Here is a 27,867-nt window from a genome sequence, read left to right as displayed (position 1 = left end):
AGGGGAGGGCCGCGCGCTCTCCCCGCCGCCGCCGCCAGTTTTTCCTCAGGGCTTGGCCCGTGTCCGCGGCGGAGAACCGAGTTGTCCCGGTCCCCGAAGTGTCGTGTTAACCGTACCCGGGAATTCTTAAATCGCGGCTCCGAAACACCAACCCCCCCCGCAGTGGGCCGACGCGCCCATCAAAATGAACCCGCTTAAAGGTGGTGTTCGTTTGAGAAGTTACGAGGCTGGGGATGATAAGCAGAAAAACAAATGCCAGGCAGCGTCCCGGGTGTGAAATTGAAACGTTGAGGGTGCCCTATAAAAGTGGCTGAGGTAGCGTTTGACGACCTGTACACGCCGTCTGTCGGGAACCAGCGCATAACTCTGCTTTTAAACGTCTCCGCAACTGTCCACAACCAGCCTGACAGATCGGGAGCAGACCTGGGGGGGTCTCCACAAAGGGGGGAAAAAGACTAGCAAAAACCCACATGAGACTCAAAGGCTGAATGTGCTTAAAACTACTAACTTTTACCTTTGATTCTTCTATGCTGCCATTTAAAACTTTTTCACCCCCACGATGCTGAAGACCATCTCGGTGCATGCATTGGTGACAATGTATTTAAAGCTGGATTTTAATATGTGCATCCTCACCCATTTCCAGGCCTCTGAGTGCAGTGGCAGAGATGTGGTCACAGCTCCTCAGGTGGTGAGCGTTTTCACAGGGGAAGGAAGGGGAGAAAAAAATCCCCAAAACCGTTCTCTACCCTCAGTGGATATAGGTTTCTAGTATCATCTAGATGCTGAGATACCAGCTGAGTGGGGTCCCTCCACCCCCCTCAAGCTGCAGTTGTATGTGTTGAGGCTATTTGAGTGCCCTCAGAGCTGACACAAAAGCACCTTTCCTGCTTGGAAATAGCAGGGATAGTAGAAGAAAACAAAGAATTTTCTCATTCGGTCCTTTGTTTTTGTAACGTTTCCTCTGTTTCTGCTTACCTGGTCTGCACAATTAAGACAAGTGCACACATAATCCTGTTTCTCTTAACGTGTGTCAGGTTGCCCAAACACCGCTTTCGGAAAGTGCAGATTTTGAAAAGAGCAGCTCTTCCTTTCCAATCTAATTTTTAGTTTCTTATTGTATATATGTTCAGTATCCCTGTCTAAGATCTTGAAGGAAAGAAGCAAGGTGTCCATTGTTAAGGAATGGGAAATGTATAGTGATGGCCCATGCATCATTGATTTTACAGTTACATTTAAATACTTTATTAAGGAAGGCAATTGAAAATAAAGAAATCTCTGAAAATAAATATCTCACAGATTAACTATTTTGTTAAGCACTTTTTGCTTATGTTTTTGTGCAAATATTGATTAAAAATTCCTGTTGTTTCAGTAACAAGAAACCAGATTCAGAAACCAGTGCTGCAAAGAAAAAAGTTAACAAGGGAAAGGAAGGTTCTGAAAATTCAGATTTGGAAAAAACTCCGCCCCCATCACCTCATCCTGAAGATGAAGATGACCCAGGTGTTCAGGTAATGCTATCTTTCAAGTTCAGTGTAGCCTTTGTCAATTTAAATGCGTAACACGGTAGTTCTGACAGTTTTTCTTAAAGAGATGCAGGTATTTGGGTCATTTTCTATGTTGTTTAGAATGACATACCAAGAAGGTGAGAACTGGAAATCACCGTGGTGAATATTTTACTAAAACAAGTATTCCTCATTGTAATTTAGCTTTACGGTCTTGTTACCTGCAGACATGTGTAGAGTGCTGCTGAGTTTTCACATGGTCTCTTCCATCACTGGTGCAGTTATGGTGCTAAATTTCTGCTTTGTGGACTTAATGCACCATTATGAGGTCTTGCTTATAAGCCTTGTATTTCTTCTTGTATTGACTTTGCAAACCTTCTGAAATCAGGAGTAAGACATGACAAAGCAGGGTGTCAGAAATGTACGTGGCAGGTACTTGTAACTACACTGCTTTAATGGATGAAGGGCCTTTTTGTAGGACTGGCAGTCATTGGCTAACATTGATAATTTCTCTTGACCACTGTACACCTCTCACTTTCTGTCCAAACTTTACTTCATGTAAAGAAAATCCAGAAATAGAAATGGCATGTGATGACTTTTGGGTGCTCTGTCATTAACCATGTTAAGAAGTGGTCAGTTCCTAGCTTGCTTCTGCTGGCAGTGTTCATAGTGGGCATTAAAAATAAGAAATCCCCTCATGAGAAGGGGTAGAGGCAAAATGTGATGGAGGAAGCATGAGACTCCTTAATAGTCACGCTAGTATTACTGAAATCCATTGCATTCGTCTGTTGCATACCAGGTTGTGAATGTGTTGCTTCTAGCTATGAGACAATTTGAGACTAATGATCTCTCGAGAACGGTCAAAGCAGCCTTGTGAGAAGGTTGGCAAGCAGTGGTGTCCTAACACAAACACGGATTATACCTCCTGTTTTACTATTTTCCAGAAGCATGTAGAGTATAAGGAAATGTGAGCAATCTAGCATATTCTAGTTAAGAACAAAAGCATCAACAAAAAAGAGTGTTATTTGTGATTCGTGCAAGCCATGTATTCTGAATTAGAAAAGCTGAGATACATCATGCAAATGTTAAAATGTATGAAGAATGATTTTTCTATCATGTGCCACAAGTCTCTCTCAGCCTGATCAATGGTGCTGACTAAAGATGAAGAAGAAACTGTTGGATCTGATGGGGTTTGGGGGTTAATTTGCAGATCATTATATACTGTTTATAGTTCAATATATATGCATGTTTTTCTTGTTTTCAGTGTAGTGGAACAAAACTTTCTCTCTGTGAAACTCAATTGGATGATAAACTTTACATTTGAAATATTTTTTTTCTTTTTGTAATTACAAGTGTTAGGGTATTTGCATCACTTTTTAATTAAATGTTAATAAAGTGTTTCAGGTAGCTTTTGCTTTCGTAATACTTTCTTGTGCTTTGCATGTTACACTGCACCCACACTTCTTTGCATAAACTTTGGGAAGGGTTACAACTATATACTCTAGGACAGCTAGAGTTAATAAACTTGTTATGCATTTCCTAACTGAGATCAATGTTATGCAGTTGTCTAAACCATTGTTGCATTCTTTGTGTTAAATACTGAGTCTTCTGTAACAATATTGTGCAGTGATGCACAAAGTGATGTACTGTTGTCTTTAGAGAGGAACAATACTTACTTTAGTGTGTTGCTATACAGACTTTTTATATTCCATTATCAAGCCTATTACTCACCTTTCTACCTATAGATCAGTTAATGAGTAAAAGACAATCTGATGCAGGTAGATGTATGCATAGTTTCTGACAACAATCCATAACAATTGCAAAGATTCATGTGAACGTTAGAGAAAACAGGAAGCTAACCAAGTAAATAAAAATCAAATAGAGGATTACCATTACGTTTTGGGCATCCTCTCTATTAGGGAAATGGAAGAAGAGATTTTTGGCACCAAAAATAATGGTAAGACTTAACTATCAAGCCAAAAGAAAATTGATGTTCTCCCATCAGTGATTATGGAAATGAAGGTGCAACTTTGCCAAGTGATACCTATTTTCAAGTATAAAAATATTGTTATGGATTTTTGGGAACCTCCATAAGTTGCTATGTTAAAGGTAGATGCTACATCACCATTGTTTAAAAGGGTGATGTAAACTTAACCTTAGCTCAAAAATTTCATTTTCGGTTAAAGAATTTCTAATTTTGTGAAGTGTATCAGATATTTGTGCTTAAAAAGTATGATCAACTATCTAAAAGTAAATATTTGACTTTGCGTACATTGAGAGACCTGGGTGCGTAGATCTGTTAAACAAGCTACATAAGTATTTGCACATACTGGGGAAAGATGTGTGTTAAGCTGAGAAAGATGTAAAAATAAGTTGTATGTCAGTTCATAAAGATGGTTTTTTAACAGTTGATATTCGACAACTTTTTTTTTTAATGTATACATCAGTCCATTGAGGTATTTAATGCTCAGTTGACAGTTTCCTTCAACAGCATATGCTCTCAGCTTTTCAAAATTTATAACTTGATGCAGATTATCTGGGAATTTGAATTTTATTGTTGCAGAAAATGGTGTCTGCCACTGAGCGTCAAGTTGCAAATTCTGTCAAATGCATGCTTGTGTATTTTACAGATTGTTTTCTGCAGTTGCTCTGAAGCTTTTTCTCACCCTCGAGATGAGGGTATGGGGACACAGAAACCATGTTTTCAGTTTGGGGTGGTTTCAAGTTTTTCATTCTCCTCTTTTAGTTTGGGGTCTTTTCCCACGCTGTGCTGCAGGATGTCTTTCTGAACAGTGCTGGGTCAGTGGAGTGAGGAAATTGTATTTCATTGTATTTTCCCTCCAAGATAATCTGGGTACAACTGGGTGGATGGGGGAGTGCAAGAAAGTGTGTTGTCACTGCTTAGCAACACTGTGGGCCATGCTGCGGAAAGGTGGTGTTTGGTTCCTGCATTGGCCATCTGTCAAAGTTTGTCATAGATGTGAATTGAGAGGTGCAACTCCTTGGTTTTTAATTGCGTTCTGAGATAGGCTTTCCAATTTTCTAATGTGGTTTTAGTCATGCTAAAAAAGAAAAAAATAAAATGCCACTTTCAAACTCAGAACAAGCATGAAGTTAATTTTATTTTTTTTTTATACAAAATTCAAGAGCAGCTGACAGGCAGGAATTCAGAATAGTAGTGTCTTGATTCCACTGTTTCTACCAGGGTGCTGTACAAATAGCATTCACTACACACTAGTGTATTTGAGAAACACAAAGAAGTTTTCTCAGTTACTCTGCTGCTTGTTGGTTTTGTCTCTCAAGAAAACTATCAATTCTTTCTATTTAGAAGCGACGCTCCAGCAGGCAGGTGAAGAGGAAGCGTTATACAGAAGACCTGGAGTTCAAGATTTCAGATGAGGAGGCTGATGATGCTGATGCTGCTGGAAGAGACTCTCCTTCAAATACTTCTCAGTCAGAGCAACAGGTCAGATGGGAACAGACTGGAAAGGTGGCTGTAACTGTGACATTCGAAGTTAAAATACAGGCCCTTTTCCTGAATGATATTCATCCATGGTTGGCACAGTGTGCTAGCTTTTTAACTTCTTAAAGAATATGTATTAATTCATGACTTTGTTTACAAGCTGATGGCATGCAATTTGACACAGTTCTTTGAAATTAATGGTCTCTACCTAAAGGAAACCTAAACTGGACTGCTAGGAGTCTTGAATTTACTTCTGTGAATTCAGTGGTCTGGCTTCTGTGACTTTAATAAACCACTCAAGCTTGTCCCCTGCTGCTAGGCACCATAAGAACCCCTTTATGAAATTACTGCCTTGTAGTACCCAGCAGGGTACACTTTATTCTCTGTGCAATGTAAATGATGGATAAAATAGTTTGAATAAGATGAGGGGTAATAATGTAGGAATGACTGTTGTAGCAATCTCATTGTTTTGTAGTGCTTTTTCAAAGAACTACTTCACTTAACTAACTGATGACCTATTGGAGAATATATGCATGTTCTTTGGTATTTCATTTGGCAATTTGTTAAGCCCTGTGAAATATTGTATGTGATCTCCATTGTTAATTGTGTCTTATCAGAAGGAGAATTTGGTAGGTTTGCCTGCAGTTGTAACAGTGAATTAGTGTAATAGAGAATCACAGCCAATTTTGATAGCTATCGTGTGGATGCTTACGCAGCCAGCTCAAGTTTTTGAATATATTCTGATATTTAGACTGTATGGTGCTGAAAGCATGTGTTATTTTAGGAGAGGTGAACTGCCTATGTGGTTATATCTGTGTTTGTGCATGTCAGCCTTACTGAGAGAACAGGAGTTGTGTTAGCTCTTAAAAATGGGCTTAAACAGGTATCCTTCAATCCTTTATTATGATATTAATTCTATTTGAATCCTCTCAGTTCTCATGCTAGGGGTAAAAAGTCCCTCCTGTGTATTAAACTCCTGTTGCAAAAAAAATTATTTGAAGTTTTTCTAATGAAGGAAGTCTTTAAATAACAAAGATGCACTCCCGTAACTCTTGTATGGTATTTATGATGTAGGAATCTGCTGATGCTGAAGGTCCTGTTGTGGAGAAAATCATGAGTAGCCGTTCAGTCAAGAAAAAGGTAAAACAAAACTAAACCCCTTCCCCCCCATAATCTTAAACAGGCTAAGCATATTTCTGCGGAAGCCCTTATTAAATTCTTAAAATACCTTAGATACTCCAAATTAAAAAACTGTTTTATTGAACAGCGGATGTTCCCTGAAAGTGTCTTAAATGGTATTTGCCGTGCTTTTGGATAGACATACACAAAACAGATCAGTTGTATAGTCTTCTACTCTTTTCTTGTGTTTGTTCAGCTGAGAACTTTTATTTTTGCAAATACATACTTACCTGGGTGAAATCTGTGGTGCTCTTCACTTCAGAGTGATGTTTCAGGGGAGTTTGAGGAGTGAGAGAACTCTCCATCATCCTAAGGTTCTGCCTTTTCGAGCAAAGAAAAATCCTTCCCTGCAATTTTTGCATCTTTTGATAGTGGTTGTGCTTAGCAGCTAAACCAGCTTTACATGCAATCAAGAATGTTATGTATACAGGTGGTTAATATCTTCCTTGTCACTATGCTAAGACTGTGAAAAAATACTCTCTTTAGTTAAGTGTGGTTCTCTTTAAATTCTGCCCTGGTTGCTAGTTATGTTCTTATTTTGCTTACATATTCTTCTAGTCTGCTTCACAACTTGATTGACCTTTGCACTTCCAAACTATTAAACTCTGAGTAGGAAGTAGAAAAAACTTGTTCCGGAAAGGGCATTATTATATTTTACAGACTCTATTGTGTAGCTAGTTCTTTGACTTGTACTGCAGTTGGGCAGAAAACTGTCTGATTAATATATAGATATGGTAATTGTGTTGATCTTACTTAACCAGAAATATTTATTTTCCTCAAAGTGTTAATTTTCAAAATGGTGGAGGGAAAGTTGCCTTTATTCATGGATATTTTTTGTATATATATATATATAGTGGCTTTTGTTTTGGGGGAGGGATTATTTTTTTATTTTATTTTATTACTACTATCCTAACATCATTAACAGCTTTGTAAACCTAAATTCATGCAATGTCATGACTGGCTGTGACTGAATTTGACCTGTTTCTGCAGCTTTCATAGCACAAAACCTCTAGGGCTTTTTTTTGAAGTCTAGAGCTATATTTTGTATTTGAAACCATAGGCTTATTTTTCGGATAAACTTTAAGTAATATAAACTCAGTAATTAGTTGTCCTGATGGTCTACTAGGCAGGAGAGGAGAATGTGGTCTTTTCGTAAATGTCTTTACATTGGAAGCTGTTTTTCACCAATTATTCTTCTCTTCTTCGTCTCCCCTGCAAACAAAGGTGTGATTACTCATGGGGAGTGTGTATTTTGCTGCAGTTTGTGGGAAGTGGTTGGTCTGCTGCCTGCATGTCTTTGATTGCAAGCTCTGCTGGAGGCAAGCTCTATTTTGAGCTCTTTCTTTAATGTTTTTTATGGATTGTATTTGCAGGTTTGAGGGGTCTCTTCTTTCCCCGCTCTTCTCCCCAACCCTCCTCTCCAAAATCCAAAAAAAAAAAGAAAAAAGGATTTCAGAATGTTAATATTTAACATCTAAAGTATCCAACTGTGCTTTTATTAAAGGTCTTTTACTCTCTTACTAACGTCATCAAAACCCTGGTTGTTAGATTACTAATCAAAGTAAAATTGCTGCGATCAGGACCAGTGCATAAAATAAACATGAGGAAAGGCTTCACTAGGAAACCTTTCAGTGGATTAGGTTGTAACAAAGATGTTGCATTGAAGTAAAGGATATTAGATAATGAATATGCTTTTGGAACAGTATTCTTATCATAAAGTTATGCTGGTTTTCTCAAAAATAGCCTTAGTCTAGTTTTGGAGTTACCAGATATGATGCAGCACTGTACTTGCAACCATTTTTGAAATGTGCAGAATAAAAGGTAGAAATTACTTTAGTTCATGCTTGGGAGTATAAAAGACAGTGTTTTTCCCTGTTGTTCTTAACATGGAATTTTGAATTCTGTTGAATACCCTTCCCTTTTGCAGAAAGCGTTAAGTACATGTATTGCTCTCTTTCCAAACCATCGTGGTCCTTATATCTTCAGTTTGTACGTGGAAAGTTTTCATTTTTCTAATTACTTTCTGGGCTAGCTTTAGTCCCCTTTGAATTTCTGCTCCTTAACTTTGAAAAGGAATGACTAGAACTAAATATGCTATTCAGCACAAATAGCACATAGTATGGAAAGATGTGGAGTCTGTAGAACATTATACCTGCATGTTACACATCTGAATTTCTCTTTTTGCCTACCAATACATGGTGAGAATTAGATCTAATTGAACTGTGTACAAATGCCTAAATCTCTTCCGCAAATGGATTAGTTTACAATCTAGTGCTGTGTGTCAGTCCAGGTGATTGTTTTTTATGTGCTGCTTTGCATCTGTTGTTAATGTGCTCTGTCTGCTCTTTTCCTAGCAGTTTATATTTCTGGGTATTGTTTTTTAAGCTCACTCTTGTCTCTACAACTGAGTGGCTTGCTAAAATAACGTCTGTGTTAGCAGGTATTACTGTATCACTTCTGCGGCAATGGCAGTGCAAGATTGTGTGCTAAGTATTTGCTTGAAGGAAGGGATCATTTATTTCTTCAATTATCTGCAGAGACTGTGGATCGGATTGTCAATTACAGTTGCACCTGTGCAATGATAATTTGAAGTGTCCTGTGTTGCCCAAGTCTGCCATGTGCTATTTTAGGATGTCTGTGTAATCAGTTTTGGGGAGAATTTTGCATAAATGTGCTATCTCACCTTTTTACCTGGTTAATGTAAATGTACATATAGTGGGGGTTGGATAGTGACGTCAAAGGCATTAACTTCTGTCTCGTATATCCTAAACTAATCTATTGTTACACCCTACTTGAGTGCTGGTGATTGTAACTTGATTAGATTTTTTTTTTTTTTTTTGCCTTAAGCATGAATGCTGGAGTAAGATTTTTAGAAGATTAAAAGATGCACACTCATAGGATGTATAACATAGACCAGTTATTACCTATTAAACAATACAAAATTACACTTTACTCATGAGAGTTACAGGATTTATCAAGATTTACGTTGTAAATTATTGTTCTTAGGTTGGCAGTTTACAGAAAATATACTTGACTGAAATGCTGTTGAGGGAAGTTAAATTGGCTTATATGAAACCTTTATTCAAAGGTGTTTAACCATGTTGTCATTGTAAGATTGATGTATCTCAAAGGATTCTGGTTTGAAACTAATCAAGGAGACTTGGCCAAAATGCATTCCAGAAAATAATAATAAAAAAAAAAGTCTTAAAATTAGGGATAACTTCTTAAAGACTGATTTTTGTGTCAGGGTATTGAATGGATTCAGATAATGGGATCTCCATTTTTTAATACTTTTTTAAATACAGTGTTGATCTCCTAAATATGAGCACCTTCTTGAGAAATACTCCCTTTTAAATTTTTCGTTTAAAATAGAATATCTTGATCATCTTCCAATTCCTTCCTTTGACAGTATCTTTGTAAGTGACGGAGAAGCTTCTGGCCTGTGTTTAGTGTTAGGGAATAGGTTTTTTTTCTTCAACAGAGGATTCGAGAAGATCAAGAAGTAGCACCAGGAATACCTTATCATCTTCCATTTCTTCAGGGAGAACTAAGTGGAAGCTGGTATTGCTCCTCTGTCTAGAAAGGAACACAGACTGTACTGGAGTGATATAAGCACTAAAATGATAAAATCCCTTGCTAGCCTGGAAGAGAAGAAATACTACGTTAATCAGGGATTAGGAATGCATTAACTTTTTCTTTACTGTGCTAGAACAGAGTTTAATGCAACTGATACTGTTGTTCTTTAATTGCACTGCTATGGAAGTAATGTCTAGCCAGCAACTTTTCTTTTGAGAGAGAATTTGGAAGATGATAATTCATCCTCTAGCTTTAGAGTAGTCTCTCTTTTATATTTTTTTCTGTCTTTTTATATGTGCATACGTAGGTATATACAAAAATGATTGAGGATGTTGACTTATACAGGAGTCAACAGTTTTGGCTGTTTAGCGCTACATACAATATTTATTACAGATGTTGTTGTCCCTGATGAAGTGTGTAAACCAGAAAATCCTCTTCTATTTAAAATTGTTCCAAAGTTCATTAGTAAACACAAACCGTTAATGTTGTGACATAAACTGAATTCTAAGCGTGTGCCTGGTGCACTGTCCTTAGTTTGTCCTATGGCTGGGTTCAGGAGTAATTCAACAAAGTATTACATGCCATATGTTATGCAATACTTTGGCACTAGGGATGAGTTAAGGGTAGTCTCAACCCTTAGCACTGAATGCCCTTGGTTTTGCTGGTTTATATCACAACTTTAACCTTGCTTTAAATGTAGTTTTTGGGTGTTAATTTAATTTGGCTGCTCTGTATGTGAGACATCTTGCCTGAGTGAATTTAATTGCACCATTGAGTAAAACTAAAGCCATGAACACTGATGCACTAAAACTCTAGTAGAGGTATAAGGTTTAGTTTTATATGGCTTCTTGTTTGGAGTTATTAACTATATGGAGGAATAAACCCCCTTTAAAACTCTTTTTTAAAACATTACAAAACCCACAATGTAAAGTTGCCATGAGCCAGCCAAAAATAATACATATGGCATTCAGGAGTGCAGTTGCTAATTGGCTGCTGCCTGAGAAAATGGTACACTTGGCTTCTACTTAACACTGTGGGTTTGGCGGAAAGCCAGATTTGGGGTGAGGTTGTGAATGAAGCTGCATGTGGTTAGGGAGGAGTTCAAATGATTCATGTCTTGGAAATTGTAGTAAGCAGTGGAGTATGTACTTGGGTAAGCTGCTGGAGGAAACTCCTCACCCGTGTCCTCCCCCCACTAACGCTTTCCTACACCTCCACTTGTCTATCTATGTGGGGACAGTATTCTGTATTTTGGTTAGTTTTAATCATTAACTAAATTGGGCTGTTTAGTGGTTTCATTCACATTTCAACAATTCTTGTCTTATAGATGGAGAACGGAGAGGAGGTAGAAATAGAGGAATTCTATGTAAAGTACAAAAACTTGTAAGTAAAGTTACAGGTTTGATTACTATCTTCAAGTTCACGTAATTTCCAAATAGTTTTTAAAAACTGGTTTTGTAAATGATATAACTGTTACTAAGCAACTTTTAAAATTTCTAATGTTTAATCCAAAACAGTGGCAAATAAACAGGGAAATACCTTGCATTGGTGGTAGTGGGTTTGATAGCATCATCTTAATTTGTGTTCTCTCCAAAATGAAATCCACAGGTAAAATTGTTCTGCTATTAAAAACTTTAATCTAAGGTTCGTTATGCATGCAGATTCATGAGCACATACCTATGTAGCTGTGTAGATCTAACTGGAACAATAGAGTAACAGGCCTGCAAAGTACTAAAAAATAACCCTTAACATTGTTTTTAAAACAAGGTTGGTGTTCAACAAAATGTCTAAGATAACAAACAAGATGGCTTCCATTATCCAGCGGGTAGCTGCCTCTCTGTAAGCCTGATGTAATAGTGGTGAGAGCAGCACGTTGTTTCACTTCTTGTGTCTGAAACTGCAGTGCAATCAGTATTTAAAATATGGTACCTCACAGCTGGATAAGTTCACTTTTCTTTTAGAAAATAGCCTATCTTGTTTAATTTTAGCAAATTTTCCATCTGAGAGAGAAATTCACTTAAAGTGAGTTTCTTGGCAGCTAACTGCAGATAGTAGACTTCATTCAGTGTGCTGCTACCTTTGTACCTTTTGCACTGTATTGATTATTGCATGATGTTTAATAGCTTAATTATGCTTTGTTTAGTTTTATTACATTGGCATGTAATTTTTCTATTAACATGTCTTAGACTTCTTAATAATATAACTTTCGACAGACTCTAAATTTATAAAGTGGGACTAGTAGTTTTGGCAGAGATGCTGTTCTTTACTTTGTGTTTTCTTAAAGATGAATTATTACCATGGAACTGCATTTACAAGGGTTTTTCTTTTCTGTCTGTTAAAATTTCAGTTGACTCATGCAACTTTTAATTAGAATGCTGTTTTCTCAAAAACTGGTGTATAGCATGTTAGTATTTGAAATATTTGCTAGAGTATGGTGTTAGATAGTGATATTTATGGTAAATGTCTTGTATAGTAACTATGTTTTAAGTATGCCCAATAAAAATCATCATAGCTTCGTGCCAAACACTAAACGTATGGGGTATGTATTTAAATTTTGAATGAGAGTTATTTTTATTTACTGACAAGTTTCTCTATCACTAAGTGTAATTACTTCCAGTAAAGACAATTTGTTAATAACTTGTATGATGAAGATGATCACGTCCAGTTTTCCAAGCATGGCAATACAATGTGCTGGAAGGAACTAGTTATAATAGCGGGATACATGGAAGCATAGTTTTGAGTAAGATTTTCTGTTTCATTTTCTAGTTCTTACCTTCATTGTCAGTGGGCATCTGTGGAAGAGCTGGACAAAGACAAGAGAATTCAGCAGAAGATTAAGCGGTTTAAGGCAAAACAGGGCCAGAACAAATTCCTTTCAGAAGTACGATTTGTTTGTTTCTTTCTTTTAGGTATTTAAGGAATATTCTTGGGAATTCTTGTTCTGTATATAAGCAGAAGATTTTGAAGAACTGTGTGATATGTCAGTAGAATTTATTCTGGTATAAAGTATAACCACACCTGATCGAAGTCTTGCAAGTTTGTGAAACTCAAGTGATCTATCCTGACTTTATACTTTTTACTATAGGTTGTTTTTTTTTCCTTAAAGTGAATGGTTAGTTGTTTGTATTGTAAGTATGACTCTTAGTGAATCAGTACCAGGGTTCTTTTCTCAGGATCTGATTATGCCAGAAAAATGCATCACATTCTTGTGTGTTATGGACTGCTGCTCACTAGGGATTCTAAGCTTTCTATCATCAATTTAATTTCACTTAGACCTGTAAGCAGTAGTGTGCAGGGGTCCTGTCTATAGAAGACCAGATCTGCTGATTTGTGTCTCTGAAAGCTTACCTTTCAGTAAAATGCTGTCTTTTGAGGGGAAAAAAAAAGGTTCATGTTAGATATTATTTATTTATTTATATTTATTTTTACTCTATAGTTCAAGCTAAACAAAACCTGTTGCAAATTGAGAACTTCCATAAAGTCAGTATGGATTTTTCATTAAGTGCATCTGATTGATAATATTTTGATAAAATTTACAGGAATTGGTGGAGGGGAGGACTTGATGTGTTGTGCTTCTAGGAGAGTATAGAACATCTGTGAGTGCTATGTCAGAGCATCCAAAACGCTTTGAGATGATTATAAAATAGGATGGCACATGTAAAGAATTAGCTGCATCATACAATACTAATGCCTAAGGAACTAGATAAAATTAACGTTCAAGATTCCGTATATTTGGGTTTTTGAAGAAGTTAATAAATACGTAATTTGGAATAACAGTTGGTACAGTATATAATGTCATTAAGGAGCAGCATTCTAAAATTTAGTATATGTTCTAAGTGAAGATGGCTGGAGTTCCTGCTTTCTAAATATTTCCTTTTTAAAATCTGTTTCCAAGTGGGTCACAAGTTATTGTAAGTACTTGGAATTTGTTCTTGTTCTAGAAAGAGCTATCAAAATATATAGTCTTTAGTCCTTTTGTCTACCTTTTCTATTGGAGAGGATCTTAAAAGTATAAAATGAAACACAACATTTTAGTACACAAGAGAATCCTGTAAGCTGTTGAAGGCATAAGAAAGAACATAACAAATTGTGATTTTTGGTGAAACTGTATGCGTGCAGTGTTTTTTCTCTGTTTTTGAAATAATAATCTTTGAATCTTGCTTATAAAGCAGTTAGACAATTCCTGTAGTTAAAATAATCCAAAGGCACTTAGTGTACAAGGCTCTAATTTCTTTATTGCAAGCTGTAGTTTTCAAGAATGCTAAATGCATTGCATGCCATAAGCCTTTTCGATTGCTCATTAGTGAATTGTAATTTCACACTTCATTTAAAATATTCTTAAACATTCTCTCACAGTAAAAGGTTTCACACAGTAATTAAGAGGCCCAGTTAACAAAGTCTGAGAAGTCTGATTCCCTCACGGGGGACGATCTTGCTGAATTGTAGCATTTCAATTAACATGTTGAAGTTTGCCAAATATAAATTCTGTGTCACCGTGACCCAAAATATTATTGCATGGTGAAATATATAATAATTTTTCCTCTCAGGAAGGGCTAATAGAGATGTCTTTTATATTTTTGCCTCTTTCCTTGAGCAGATTGATGATGAGCTTTTTAATCCAGATTATGTGGAAGTTGATCGAATCCTGGATTTTTCACGTAGCACAGATGATAATGGAGAGGTAAGCAAAAGTTTTAGTGCATTTGTAGTCATATAGACTCTGTGTTTAGAATTTCTTGTTTAGAAATGTGGATGTATTAAACACTTCAGAAGCTACTAGCGTATTAGTAATGCTGTAGAAATATGATGTCCCTGCAGGTAATACAGAATTTAATTAAAAATGACAAGAATTTTAGGTAAATGTCATAATAGTTTAGACATTATTTAGACTATGTCGCAGAAGAGGTCCTGAATTCACTGTTCTTACTCTTTAATGGCTTGTTCTGCAGAACGAGATCACTTTGTCTTCCAGGAGACTCCCTTTTGGTCTTGGGGAGAATAGAAAGTTTCACTGACAGTGTCATTCTATTCGTGAATGGCGGTGTTTGGGTTGCCTGCTGGGAAATTTTTGATAACACTGACAAGAAAAAGAGTTGACTGTTAAAGGATAGAAATTGTAACAGTCGGAAAAGAAATACTGTTTTACTTATAAATTTGAATTTAACCCTAGTGATTTCAAATGTAGTAGTGTGCTCGTTTTGGTGCTAAGCCTGCATTCCCCGCGTTCTAATCTTACTTAGGTTGTCAAGGTGTCAGCCTGCTCTTTGCTTATGCTTTTGGCTGATTCAGACATTCAGGTCTGGTAAAGCTTTTTGAATTGTATCTAGCCTGCAGATCTGTTAAAAAGTTTACACTCTTACTCTTTTTAAATTGTGATGTAATCTTATTTCTGTCTTAACAAAGCCTGTAACACATTATCTGGTGAAATGGTGTTCGCTTCCTTATGAAGACAGCACTTGGGAGCTCAAGCAAGACATTGACCAAGCTAAGATTGAAGAATTTGAGAAACTGATGTCTAGGGAGCCAGAAATGGAGCGTGTGGTAAGAATTGGCTCCATATAGAGGACTTTATTTGAAAATAGTAAAGTAATGTGGTCTTTCAGAAACCACTAATGGGATTTGCTGTATTTGAAACAGGAGCGACCTCCTGCCGATGACTGGAAGAAATCGGAGAGTTCCAGGGAGTATAAAAACAATAACAAACTCAGGGAATACCAGTTGGAGGGAGTAAACTGGCTTCTTTTCAATTGGTACAACACGTACGTAAAATATTGCTTACTTGCCACATCCTGCTTTGGAAAAGCTTTTATAGTTTACTTGAAACAATAACCTTTTAAAATAACCTTCTAAAGCAAGGCTTTAGAATTATTTACTTGTCTCATTTTTTGCTGCAGAAAACATATACAAACTAATTTTGGGTGGATAATACAATGTTACATAAACCACGCATATTTCAAATAGATTCTTGTGACAAATGCTTTTGTATGTATATGTGTTCACACATACCCCTGCTGCCCCTTCCTCCCCCATGTGAACTTGAGAGGTACATAGAATGGCTATATCCATTCTTATTGGATCACAAATCATAACATTTATTTAAAATACAAAAAGATTATGATGTCTTTTCAGTGTAAACTTGCTGTTCTAGAAATTTGTTTTATTCAGTTTAGTTCCTTACTGATTTTCCATGTTTTATGTTAGGAATAAATCATTCAGGCTGTTCTTATTATTGTTTTCAGACGAAACTGCATTTTAGCAGATGAAATGGGGTTGGGAAAGACTATCCAGTCCATTACGTTTCTCTATGAGATATATTTGAAAGGAATCCATGGTCCTTTCTTGGTTATTGCACCATTGTCCACAATTCCCAACTGGGAAAGGGAGTTCCGCACCTGGACAGAGTTGAATGTGGTTGTCTATCATGGGAGTCAAGCAAGCCGGCGGACCATTCAGTTGTATGAAATGTATTTCAAAGATCCACAGGTAAAAGCTCTTCATGATTTTTCTCTTTTTTGTGTATGCTTTACTGTTATTAATTAATCTAAGCATTGTCTAGGCATCGATTAGTTTTTTAGTACTGATATAGTAGTTTTTAGCTGATAATGAAGGCATATATGTATTAATAAAGAGAGTGCTTTTTAATAGTAGCCAAAAGATCAGCTGGAAATAGAGAGGGACCAAGAGTTACTGAGATGGTGCAACTCTCATCATAGAATCGTAGTATGGTTAGGGTTGGAAGGGACCTTAAAGATCAACTAGTTCCAAGACCCCTACCGTGGCCAGGGACACTTTCCACTAGACCAGGTTGCTCAAAGCGTCATCCAACCTGGCCTTGAACACTTCCAGGGATGGGGCATACACAACTCTGGGCAGCCCGTTTCAGTCTCACCACCCTCAGAGTAAAGAATTTCTTTCTAATTATTTCCTTGTTTCATACGAGGTTTTTATTATTTTGCGTTCCTGATGAGAGCTGGCAGAAAAGATTCCCAATGGAGAAGCTACTTTAATTGGAACTAAGCTTAAAAATCAATCTTTGCCTACCATTCCAGGAAAAGACCAGCTTTCAGATCTCAAACTTGTCGATGCTTGTTTATCAAATTTAATAAGTGAGATATATTTTGAATCTGTGTTATTGCACTCATGTTGAATAGTTTTTATAAGAGAAGGAGAGCGGGTACAGAAAGGTTTGGGGATAAAACCAGAAAATTATTTGGAAAACTGAAGCTATAAAGAGCAACAGATCTCTATGCTTAAATGCATGGCTTTCTCAGAGTAAGTAAACAGGATTGGCGAAAAATAATGTGCATACATCAAATGTTATTGCAAAACAACATAATCCTCCTCACTTAAGAGGAAAAAAAAGAGTTCAACCTGATTTGATGTATTGTGGAGTATTCCTTCCAGCTGAGCTTAAAGAGGTGATAGTGGTGAATTCATATATTTATATTTTCTGTAAAGCATTTGATTTTATGCCACTGGATATTTTGATTAATAAACTAGAATGATATAAAATCAATATGGCACACATTAAGTGGATTTAAAACTGGCTAACTGATATTTCTGGATGTAATTGTAAATGAGAAATGATTTGCATTTCCAGTGTAGTTCTTCAGGGATTGGTTCGCGTACATGAGCTATATAACACTTTTATCAATGACCTGAAAGAAAACATAAAATCATTACTGAGGAAGTTTTCAAATGACACAAAGATGGGGAGAGTGGTAAATAATTAAGACAGTTCATGGATACAGAATAAGCTGTATTACTTAATAAATTGGATCCAAGCTAACAATACTCGGAACAGCTAAATATAGGGCTGTCTGTGGACAAGGAATGGAGATGATTCTTACGGTAGGGAGAGCTTGGTTCTGGGAAGGCTGTAAGACAAATGCAGATCCTTTTGTGTGATGACACACGACCGGTTAAACATGAGTTCATACTGTGAGACTGTGGTTAAAAGGCCTAGTGTAGTGCAAGTGTGTAGGAGGAAAGAAATCTTTATTAAAGAGTAAAAAAGTTACAGCATTCTTCTCTTTGTTGGTAATGTAGCAGGTAGTCCAGTTCTGCCTAGTGCTCACTTTCTGTCCTCAAAAAGAGTGTTGAAAAACTGGAGTCCTTAGAGCAAAGCTGCGAGGGTGGTTGCGAGATAGAAAATATGGTTTTATGGGGAAAGAACTGAGTAAAAACTGTTTTGAAGGTGATGACTGGCACAACTTGACATACCATTAGGGCAAACAGAAATAGGATCACTTACTTAAATATAGTAGAAAAGCACATAGTAATTTATAGTAGTTATAAGTCTGTTTGGCCTAGGAAATAACCATTTTCTCAACAATTTATCAAAGAAAGTTTCAAATCAAAATCATATACAGTGTTTTTAAAGGATATTGATTTGAATAACAGTTACTACACTGAAGTCTAATGGCTTATATTCCTTACAAAAATAATTACATTTAGCTTCTTAGCTAGATGCAAATGAACTGGAATTGATTTATACTTTTTCTGTTTTCAAATTATTTCTTATGAGAGAGAGATATTTTTTTATAAAATTTAAAAAGTTGGGTTTATACAAATACTGCCTCTACTGAAGTATTTCCTGTGTTAACAAACAAACATACATGATTTTTATTTAAGTGGTGCTTGTTCTCAGCATGTTCTTCCTCTTAGGATGGAGCATGTATGTTGCATGGAACTTGAAGGAACATCTTCAGAAAAATCCCACTTACGGTGCAGATTCTTAGTGTTAATTTAGCAATATCGTTTTGTTGTTCTGAAGGCAGCTAAAAGGATCTAAATTAAAGTAAAAGGATGCAAGTGCAGAAAGCTCCCCCCACCCCCCCCCATTGCCGTAGTCTTAACTCTCCTCTTGTAATGACCATGGGAGTCATTTGACCCCATAACGAGTAATGACAAAGCACTCATGGCACAGAAAAATGAATCCTTTTCTGATAGCTTTGCTCCCTGAACTGGCTTAAGAGGAGAATCAGACAATTGCCATGGTTGGGGATAAAGGAGAAACGGAGTGAACTCATCCATTTGGTGGCAGCTAGTTAGATGTGTCATGAAATCACCTTCTGTGTTCCATTCTTTGTAAGACTGTGTCAGCTGTGAAACGCATGGTAGAAACTGAATTACAGAAAAAGTCTCTTCGTGTTCTGACAAACTGAATCCCTATGTAGCATTCAGTCTGGCATCCTCTTAAGTACCGTCAGTGGACGTATGATGGGGGTCAAGAAGGGAGAGAAAGAAGGCAGGCTTTGGCAGTATCATTTCTAGTCCCCTTGCCAAACACATCAACCCAGACATTGGTGTCATCGGCTTCTTAGGTTTTAACATGAAAAGAGGACTCTCAAGCTGAGCTGTTTCTCAAAAAGACCATTGAACATTGAGAAAGTCTGAGTGGCTTTGAAGGGCAATATAAGAGACAGCGTGCATAAGAAGCACCTACCCCATCTGCAGTAGTGTGATTTTCATAGTCAACACCAGTAACCAGAGTCAAGTTGCTGTGAAAACCTGGAGAGTAGTTGATAACAAAATACGTTTCTGCAGTAGTGTGACTTCAACACTAAGGACATTCCCCTAAAATCCCTTCCTACTTTACTGCTTGTGAGGGTCACGTAGGGAAGTCTGTTTTGGTGTTCTTGAGCAGTATAACGGAAAGGTCCTTCTGGAGGCCTTCCCTGGTTGGAATATAAAATAAAGCAGTTGCTTTTCTGTAGTATTCTACCTCTAAGAAAGAGTTCTGTTGTAAGATCAGGAAAGATATATGCCAAATGAAATTGATGACAGAGCCCTGCAAAAGAGTTGACTTGTTTGTGAGGGAAACTTTTTTGCAGTGTAATGAGGACTAAAAAGAGAAACAACCTGGCTCACCTGTAGAAACAGAATACCTTGTTCTTGGTTGATTTTAACTCAAAATAATGCTGTTGATATTTAGGACTTTATCTGGCTTATCTGGTTCGTTCCTTTGGGACTCAGTGGGTGTTGGCTTAAGAGTATTTTCTTGCCTGTGTGGTTTTCTTTCTTGCTGAGAAGCTACTGAGCTATAAACATGTCATCAACATAGGATCACACTGGATTTCTGCAAAGAATGTTTAGCGTCTGGCAGTATAAGGCAGTATTTCACCAACAAGACTGTCTTTCACTGAAGATGACATTGAATTGTATTTTACGAAGTGGCTGGGACTTAGTTTTCCAGATGCCTTCCGGCTATAATTGGTTAACATGCACATTTCTTGCATCTGTTTTGCTGTTCCTCAAAGTGGCATCTTGAGGTTGGTGGGAAAAGACCACAATAATAATATTTCATGGTTCCTATTGGTGGAATGTGCATCTTTTTAGAAGTCCACTTCTTATACACATACACTTGATCTTCTCAGTTTGTATCTGCTAAGAGGTAATACCCCAAAACATAACCCCAATTTTATATTCATATTTAATTGTTGTACCGTATCTTATTGTTGTACTCAACCTCTGTTGCTTGAGTTACTTCCAGAAGAATTTTCCAAACAGAACAGGAAACTGCTACCTGTTAGGAAGATTGATTTCCTCAAATGGAGGAACTTCTCTGAGTAAATGGATATGAAATTCCTATGGTTCCAACATCAGAGAACTCCATTGGGATGCCACACTGCAACAGGATAAATTGATTGCAAGTTGCCTAAGAATTCACCTGTGGCAATACTATAGATCACTTCCTTGATAGTTTCTACATTTGAATTTCTCAAATGTGACATTAATAGAATTACTTAGGATTTTTTTCCATACTTCCCCAAGTGTTGGAGGCCTGAAACTGTTGAACAACAACATTGTTCACCTTTTGAAGCTCTTGGAGAGCTCTTGGAACTTTCTTTGATTTACTCCTGTGTCTTCAGTACAGAATTTGACTGTCTTTCAAATAATGTGAGCTCTTGAGGCAAGACCACTGTGGATATTTTAATGTGAGATTTAGACAGCTCTAAATATATAATCAAGGATCTGTCTTAAAATTTTGGCTTTACCTGGATGTGCTGCTTTATGTAGTGATCATTTTTGAAGAGCACTGCTTGCCGTACGGTCGGGAAGTTGCTTATGGAAGTATTTTCCACCACTTGGAAAAAATCTCCTGGGCTGCATTCTCATATTTTCACAGTTATATCTGGCTTATGAAAAGGTTACAGTATTTCAACTTGCTGGCCAAGTTGTCCACTTAGTGTATCTTTATCTGCTGTTTGTTAGGTAATAACTGTTTTTCTCACGAAGAAGGTAAATGTTTCTGGACTATGCGGCGAGAAAGCACTGTTGAGCAGGTCATTACTTCCTCTGAAATACTCTTGATGTGCATAGGCAGATTTAATGTTAAGTTCAGGATATCAGGTTTCCAATAATTTTATTGAGTCAGTAGCCATTTCTGATCCCCACAGTTGGGAGAGGATTATATGCAGGTCACTTATGAAAGGATTCAGACTTGCACATGTTTGAAGGAAGAAATGGTCACCTTACTGTAAAATATGTGTTTCTTTTGAAATATATTCAATATACAACCTGTGACATAGTCTTGCTTTGAAAACATAGAAAGGCCTTGAACTTGTGTGAGGCTGATCCTTAGAGAGAGAGTGTTACTGTGCAGATCCAGTGCCACTGGGGTTACCAAGTCACGTTTTTCTTTTAACAACATTGGGAAGAAATATAGGATAATGTCAGGAAGCTATTTATTTCATGATCTTGAGTAAAGTTTGAAACAGAGTCTTAGTATCAGCTCTGAAAATAAGATTGTCAGCGAACCAAATAAGTAGCGAATATAGTGCCAGACATCAAGTAAATCATATTGTTGAACTTCACTTAACACAAATTTACCAGAAAAATGTACTTGTATGCATATGTATGCAGGGATATACACTTTCCATTAAAGAGTTCAGAGATTTGCTTCTTTTCAAAGCTGTTGACTAGAATTGTAGGTGTTTTGGATACTTGATGTCCACAGAAAAAAATGAATGTTTATTGGGAGCACAATATTCTAATAGTCGTAAAATTGAAGCCTTAATGTACTTCTGGCTTATTTGGATTGTTTGGGAGGACCACGACATATCTTTGATTTAAAAGAAAAAAGAAAATTCACTTGAAAAAGTCTGAAAACCTTATTTCAATATTGCAGCAATACATTAATGCTTCAAGGCATTAGTATAATCCATATGAATTATGACTGAAATACTTGTATAACATCTTCGTAATGAATATGCAGTGATTCTGGAGGCCTTTTCACAGGATTAAAAACATGGCTGCCATGAAGCCAGTAGTAAACTTACACATTTGTATTCCCTAATTGAGTCTGCAATAATGACTTTGTTTACTTAAAATATCTTGCCCATTGTACTGTTCTGTATTTTTTTAAAGAAAGAGTTTTGAAGATGAAACAAATGTACTTCCTTTCTTTACCAGGGAGTTTACTTCAACTTTTGCTGTTCTTTTTAGGGTCGTGTGATAAAAGGGTCCTACAAGTTCCATGCCATTATCACAACATTTGAAATGATCTTGACTGACTGCCCGGAGCTGCGTAACATTCCATGGCGTTGCGTGGTCATTGATGAAGCCCACAGGCTGAAAAACCGGAACTGTAAGCTTTTGGAAGGACTCAAGATGATGGACCTGGTCAGTGTGTACATCTTTTACGTTTGCGTCCTCTGTATTTTTATTACTCCTGATGGTTTCATCAAAAAGTAAAATAAAAGGTTTTCTTCTCAAGTAAAAGTATCAAGTGCTAAGAAGAACAAGGGAATGCAGCTGAGAAAGTCTTTAAAATACGTGGAACCATATGTATACCTTGAATTTTGGAGTGCTGATATGTTTCATAAGTCTCTTCATGGATTTAGACCAAGAATTATGGGGATTCTGTTAAGAAGATCAAGATAAATTTGTTCTTACCTTTCTCTCTTTTCATGTGACTTACTCCGTAGTCACTTCTTCACATAGACCTTTATTTAAGGTTGTAATGTGGTCAGGTGGCCAGATACAGGTGTGAGAGTTAAACTGCTCTGCATTGATGTCAGTTCTAATGTTAATTTTTTGTGTGGCCATAAGGACCTTCTTTCAGACTGGCTAAGGGAAGGAAAAGTGAGTTGGTTTCTGATGCTTGCATAACTATGTATTACATTATGTGCACAAAATACGTGTATTAAGCACAGAGAGAAAAATAAGATGATGTTTTTAAAGATATTTACCATTTAAAAGGCAAAATATTTTTTTTTTTGCCTGAAAATTCTTTAAAAATGTGAGAGGAATGCAGTCATGCTAAGTTAATACTTGGAACTCATAACCTCTTATTTCTGATAAGAATAAACGGGCATAAACTTTAGCTTACACAAGCACTGGTGGCCTGTAGGTCACTTTTAGTTTCTCTTTTCCCTGTTTGTTAAAGAATACTTTTCTTGAAGGATTCTTGAGGCTTAATGAATGAAATTTTGTAAAAATGCTCTATACAAGTTATTTTGCTTATTATGGTTGGTATTAGAGTAAAGCTGAGCTTATAGGCCATAGGTGGAGATATAGGACTGTGCACTTCAGTTCTTGTTCTACTACTAAATTCGTGTTTGACCTTGGGCAAGTTGCTTAACCTCTCTGGGCTCCTCCTCTGAAGCAATATGCAACGTTTCCTCTTGTCTCTGCCAGTCTCATGCTCTGTTGTGTTTAGATGGAAAGTAGGACTCTTCAGGTTTCCTATGTTAGAAGCTTACACCTACCCTGAAGAGATTCATGTACTGAGATCTATTGGAGGTGTAATAAACTGGTGGATTTATACTGGAATTGATGGGAGAAGTTCAGCTGTTGTTTTGCCATTGTATTGTGTTTGTGCCATTGTTCACTGTATTTGAGAAAGAGCTGGAACATTGTGGGTCAGTAAAATCTCTTCTTGTATCTGGAAGACTTTGCAGGTGCTTAATTACTGATGTATTTTTCTGGGCTATAGCTGAAGGAAGGTCAGAATACTAGTTAGAAATGCCTTGAAAAAAGCTGTATGTAAGCAGTTGGGGGAAGGGAGAGGAAGCAAAGATGAGAGATACATAGAGGAAGGGGAAAAAAGACAGAACTTTGTGTATTTCTCCATTGGAAATGAATTTAGATGGATTCCTAGGCAACTGTTTCTTAACCTTTCAGGAACATAAAGTGCTGCTTACTGGAACCCCTTTGCAAAATACAGTAGAAGAGCTATTTAGCTTGCTTCACTTCTTGGAACCAGGTCGCTTCCCATCAGAAACCACATTCATGCAAGAATTTGGTGATCTGAAAACTGAAGAACAGGTAAACTTTTCCTGCGCGCTCACTTTTTTATTTAGATATTGTGAATTTATCTGTTGTATTATATTTGAACTTCATTACTTGTTTTTACAAGTAATACCTATTTACTTTTTGGAAGACCACAGTAGTTTTATCCTTGGTTTTTTTGTTCGTTTACACTTTGAGTTTTTTGCTTGACCAAAAGTAATTTTGCCATATTGCTGATTTCTTTTTTTTTTTTTTTTTTTTTTTAATCCTTTGTCCATTGGTCATGCAGAAATGGGGAAAGCTTCTCCTCGTTAAAGTGTGGTGTTTAAAAATGGGGGTGAGGTGTCTTGTAACAGTTGTTGGATGAAACTTCCAGAATTGCTTGTTTGCTCAAAGAGAATAAACTTGTCAGTTGACATTCTGCCTTAAGCATCAGTATCAGAGTGAGGGGACTGTCCTCTGTAATTTCTATGGTGTTAACATCTGGGAGTTTTATCAATGACTTTTGTGCAAACAGGAACATATTTGAAACCTAGTTTAGCAAGAGGCAACCAAATGGAAGGAGATTTTTTTGACTGACTCAGAAATGGATTTCTCAAGCTGTCCAATAAAAAAAAAAAGATAAATCAATGCAAAATTGAAGACTCTCTCAGTGCAGCATGTTTTAGATCTAAAATGTGAACGTTTCTGATGATCATATATACAACTTTCATTTCTGCTTGTATATATAAAAAATGTTTTAAAAAGTCAATAGGTAACAGTCAAATCACCTTAACTTTGGGAGTTAACTGAAGCATGGCATCTTAATTTGGCCCTGTGATAATCTAACTTCATGATTTGCATGCATTTTTGTGTGCAACTTTCTGTTGATTTTGTCTGAAAATACAATTTCTGGTATTTTGAGAGCAACTCTTTCATAGGTAATAGTCTAAATTACAAAACGGCTCTCCCCCTAGCCTCTTACCTCCTGGAAAAATTGTAGTATGTCCTGGGGAAATCATAGGATACATTTCCACAGATTGCGCAGGCAGTTGCATGCCAGTCAGGCTGGACTCTGACCTGATTGGAAGTAAGCCAGCTCTGATCCAGAAGCCATGTAGTCCTGTTAATATAGTGTTTGAGCTGGAGTTAATATGTCCCAACTCTCAACATAGCTTTTGTCTGGACAGCTCAGATGGCATATGTCAGCAGAGCAGAACTGGAAATTTTTGAAGCCGTACATGGAACATTATTAAAATAATGCCATCATCCATGAGCAGAATTGGAGCCTGGATTGCTTGAGCCAACAAGTTTTGGAAGAAGTGCCTTCTCTGCTGAATACACTGTTAGAAGTTTTGGAATGTGATTTATCTTTCAAGTGATGCGAGGCATTATGTGTTTGTGGATTAGGTTTTCTCCTCCATTCCATGCAGTCCTGTTCCATGTATTTTTTTTGTTCATCCCTCTGTGATAATTTATATTCTTTCTCTTGAAGTTGCTTTATTACTAAGGGAATTATGTGAATTCAGGAGAAAAGTTCTTTTGTTCATGTTTCTGCTATGCAGCTCTACATCAGGAGATGATGACCGATTTCAGGGTGCATTTATCAGCTCTTAAACACTGATCTCGTTTGTGCTTTGAGAGACAACCTAAATGCCAGTCTTTTCCTATATGGAATATTCCTGAGCTTTTTATGTAAGGGGACTTCACAAAAACTTGAAAAAATTTGGCTAATTTTTTTCAGGAAAGTGAAGGGGCATTTCTCCCCCTTCCCCCCATCTAGGAGATATCTTAAAGTATCTGCTACAAAACCTGGAGACACTAAAAATTAGCAGTGCGTTAAAAATTTGCAGAAATAAAATGTTTTCATTTTGAGACCAGGACTAAATAGTTTGCTACTTCCATGGATGTTCAGACTAAGGAAATAAGAAAATAGTTAGAAGCAGATATATGAAGGGAAAAATAGCATTAAACACTGTATTACACAGCGGTTATAAGTTAACTGCAGAACTTGATTTTACAGTCAAATTTTCTTATATAGCTGTGCTTACTCAGGATTAGCTTTGCCTGACTGGTGTGCAGTACTGTCCTTGTCTAGAAGGATAGTTCTAAGTGAAGTCTGTTTAATAACATTCACTAAACAGAAGTGATACACACTAAAAATTTACTTTAGAAGTGTATATCTCACTGAGTTAACAAAGGAGATCTGAGTCTCTAGGTCACTGAGGAAGGAGGTTTTTTTTATTTTATTTTATTTTACAAATGCTCTCTACTGGTGATCTGAGGTAGGAAACAGGGATTTTGGAATTAAAGAAACTGAAAAATAAATATTTGAAGCCTTATAGATTTTAATTCAGTTATTTATTAAACACGTGTTTCCTAGGTGCAAAAACTCCAAGCTATTTTGAAGCCGATGATGCTAAGACGTCTCAAGGAGGATGTAGAAAAGAACCTGGCCCCCAAAGAGGAAACCATCATTGAAGTTGAGCTGACAAATATTCAGAAGAAATACTATCGTGCTATTCTTGAAAAGAATTTCACATTTCTTTCCAAGGGTGGAGGTCAGGCAAATGTACCTAATCTTTTAAACACTATGATGGAACTAAGAAAATGCTGCAATCATCCGTACCTTATTAATGGTAGGCCTACTGTTTTTCTCCTCATTCAAAAAATGGTTGTAAGGAAGTTCAGTGAATTAGAAATTATATTCTAGTATGTCTTCATATTTATACATTTATTTTAGGTAGAAAAGTGAGATAACCTTTTAGGTTCTCTTAGGTATGGTTATCTGCTAGTATGAATAGCATTGCTTTTGAAGACATCTGTGCTGCTTTTTTCTAAGGCTTCCTTGCCCTGACAGAGTTAGTGTTGGTATCATCAAGTTTTCCTTTCTGTTATTTCTGACAAACAAGACATCGGTTATCATGGAGGTTGTTGGATGCTGGCATAAATATGGCAATCTTTTTTTCAGTTACAGTTAATGCTGTATGGAGAGAAAGTAAGTAGCAGCTATGAGATAGTAATGTAATGATGATCAGGCATGCTTTTATGGCCACGTGTGGTCTGTTCATTTTTCTAATTTAAGTAGTCAGATTTGTTTGAATGTCATATTAGACTTAATGACAAATACTCTTTTTCAGTGTGATGCTACTGGTTTTGGATCAGGATTATTCATGGCAGGCACTATACGATGAGCCAGCTAGCCATAGCTGTCTGAAGTATGCTAAACTGTATGGGTTGGTCAAATCAAATCTTCTCTTTGAGGATGTAACACAAGCCTCTATACAGGGTTGCATTCTACTAGTTTCTTGTTTCCCAACTCCTCTTCCTTACTGTATATGATGTATGCTAGAGTTGATTTAATGCTGGTTATAAGCTTCATGGTGAAAGACGGTTTCATTCAAGACCCATATGTGATTTCAGTTCTTTATTGTATGCCTTCCATATTGCAGTGCTTATGGTTTTTTCTTGACATTTTTTGTTTAACTGGGGGGAGAAAAGGCTTAAACTGATTCACAAAATGACATCTAATTATATTTCATGCGCAAGTAATCATTCCAAAGATTTGATATAGGGTTACTCCTAAGTACTTCAACCCAACCAGTGAGCTGCTCAGTTTCTAAACTCAGATGTGCATACAGTAAAGTAGTTTTGTGGCTCCGGTATGATTTTTTTTTTTTTTTGTTGGTTGGTTCTTTGTTTTAAGTTAAACCATATTATAAATGAGTTTACCAGAAAATAGTTCAGGATGTTCAGGTTATGAGCTTCTGAACTTGATGCTTTTTACTTTTCTTGGTTTTCAGCTAGTTTTAACCTTGCCATTATTTTTCCTTATTTCATGATTGCTAAAAGAAATAAAGTGGGTGTTTTGCTGCTACTTTGTTTTGTCAAATACAGTTAATGAGTAGTACTTGCAGTGTTGCCTACAGC

At 36.7% G+C, this 27,867-nt stretch overlaps 1 protein-coding gene across 1 annotated transcript in view; it reads left to right on the top strand.

Moving 5' to 3' along the window:
- Window positions 1-27,867, top strand: part of CHD7 (chromodomain helicase DNA binding protein 7) — a 96,483-nt gene that overhangs the window by 45,283 nt on the left and 23,333 nt on the right. Inside the window, exons 4-15 of the mRNA XM_009889786.1 lie at window positions 1,370-1,508; window positions 4,831-4,968; window positions 6,040-6,105; window positions 11,048-11,103; window positions 12,487-12,601; window positions 14,318-14,401; window positions 15,124-15,261; window positions 15,358-15,479; window positions 15,960-16,203; window positions 22,171-22,347; window positions 23,851-23,994; window positions 26,321-26,576. Of these exons, the coding sequence (XP_009888088.1) occupies window positions 1,370-1,508; window positions 4,831-4,968; window positions 6,040-6,105; window positions 11,048-11,103; window positions 12,487-12,601; window positions 14,318-14,401; window positions 15,124-15,261; window positions 15,358-15,479; window positions 15,960-16,203; window positions 22,171-22,347; window positions 23,851-23,994; window positions 26,321-26,576 (1,679 nt within the window). The remainder of the gene's footprint in view (window positions 1-1,369; window positions 1,509-4,830; window positions 4,969-6,039; window positions 6,106-11,047; window positions 11,104-12,486; window positions 12,602-14,317; window positions 14,402-15,123; window positions 15,262-15,357; window positions 15,480-15,959; window positions 16,204-22,170; window positions 22,348-23,850; window positions 23,995-26,320; window positions 26,577-27,867) is intronic.

The sequence above is a fragment of the Charadrius vociferus genome, unplaced genomic scaffold, assembly GCF_000708025.1.
Source record: "Charadrius vociferus isolate BGI_N301 unplaced genomic scaffold, ASM70802v2 scaffold167, whole genome shotgun sequence".
NCBI classification, from domain to species: domain Eukaryota; kingdom Metazoa; phylum Chordata; class Aves; order Charadriiformes; family Charadriidae; genus Charadrius; species Charadrius vociferus.
This window is presented reverse-complemented; position numbering and strand designations above follow the sequence as displayed.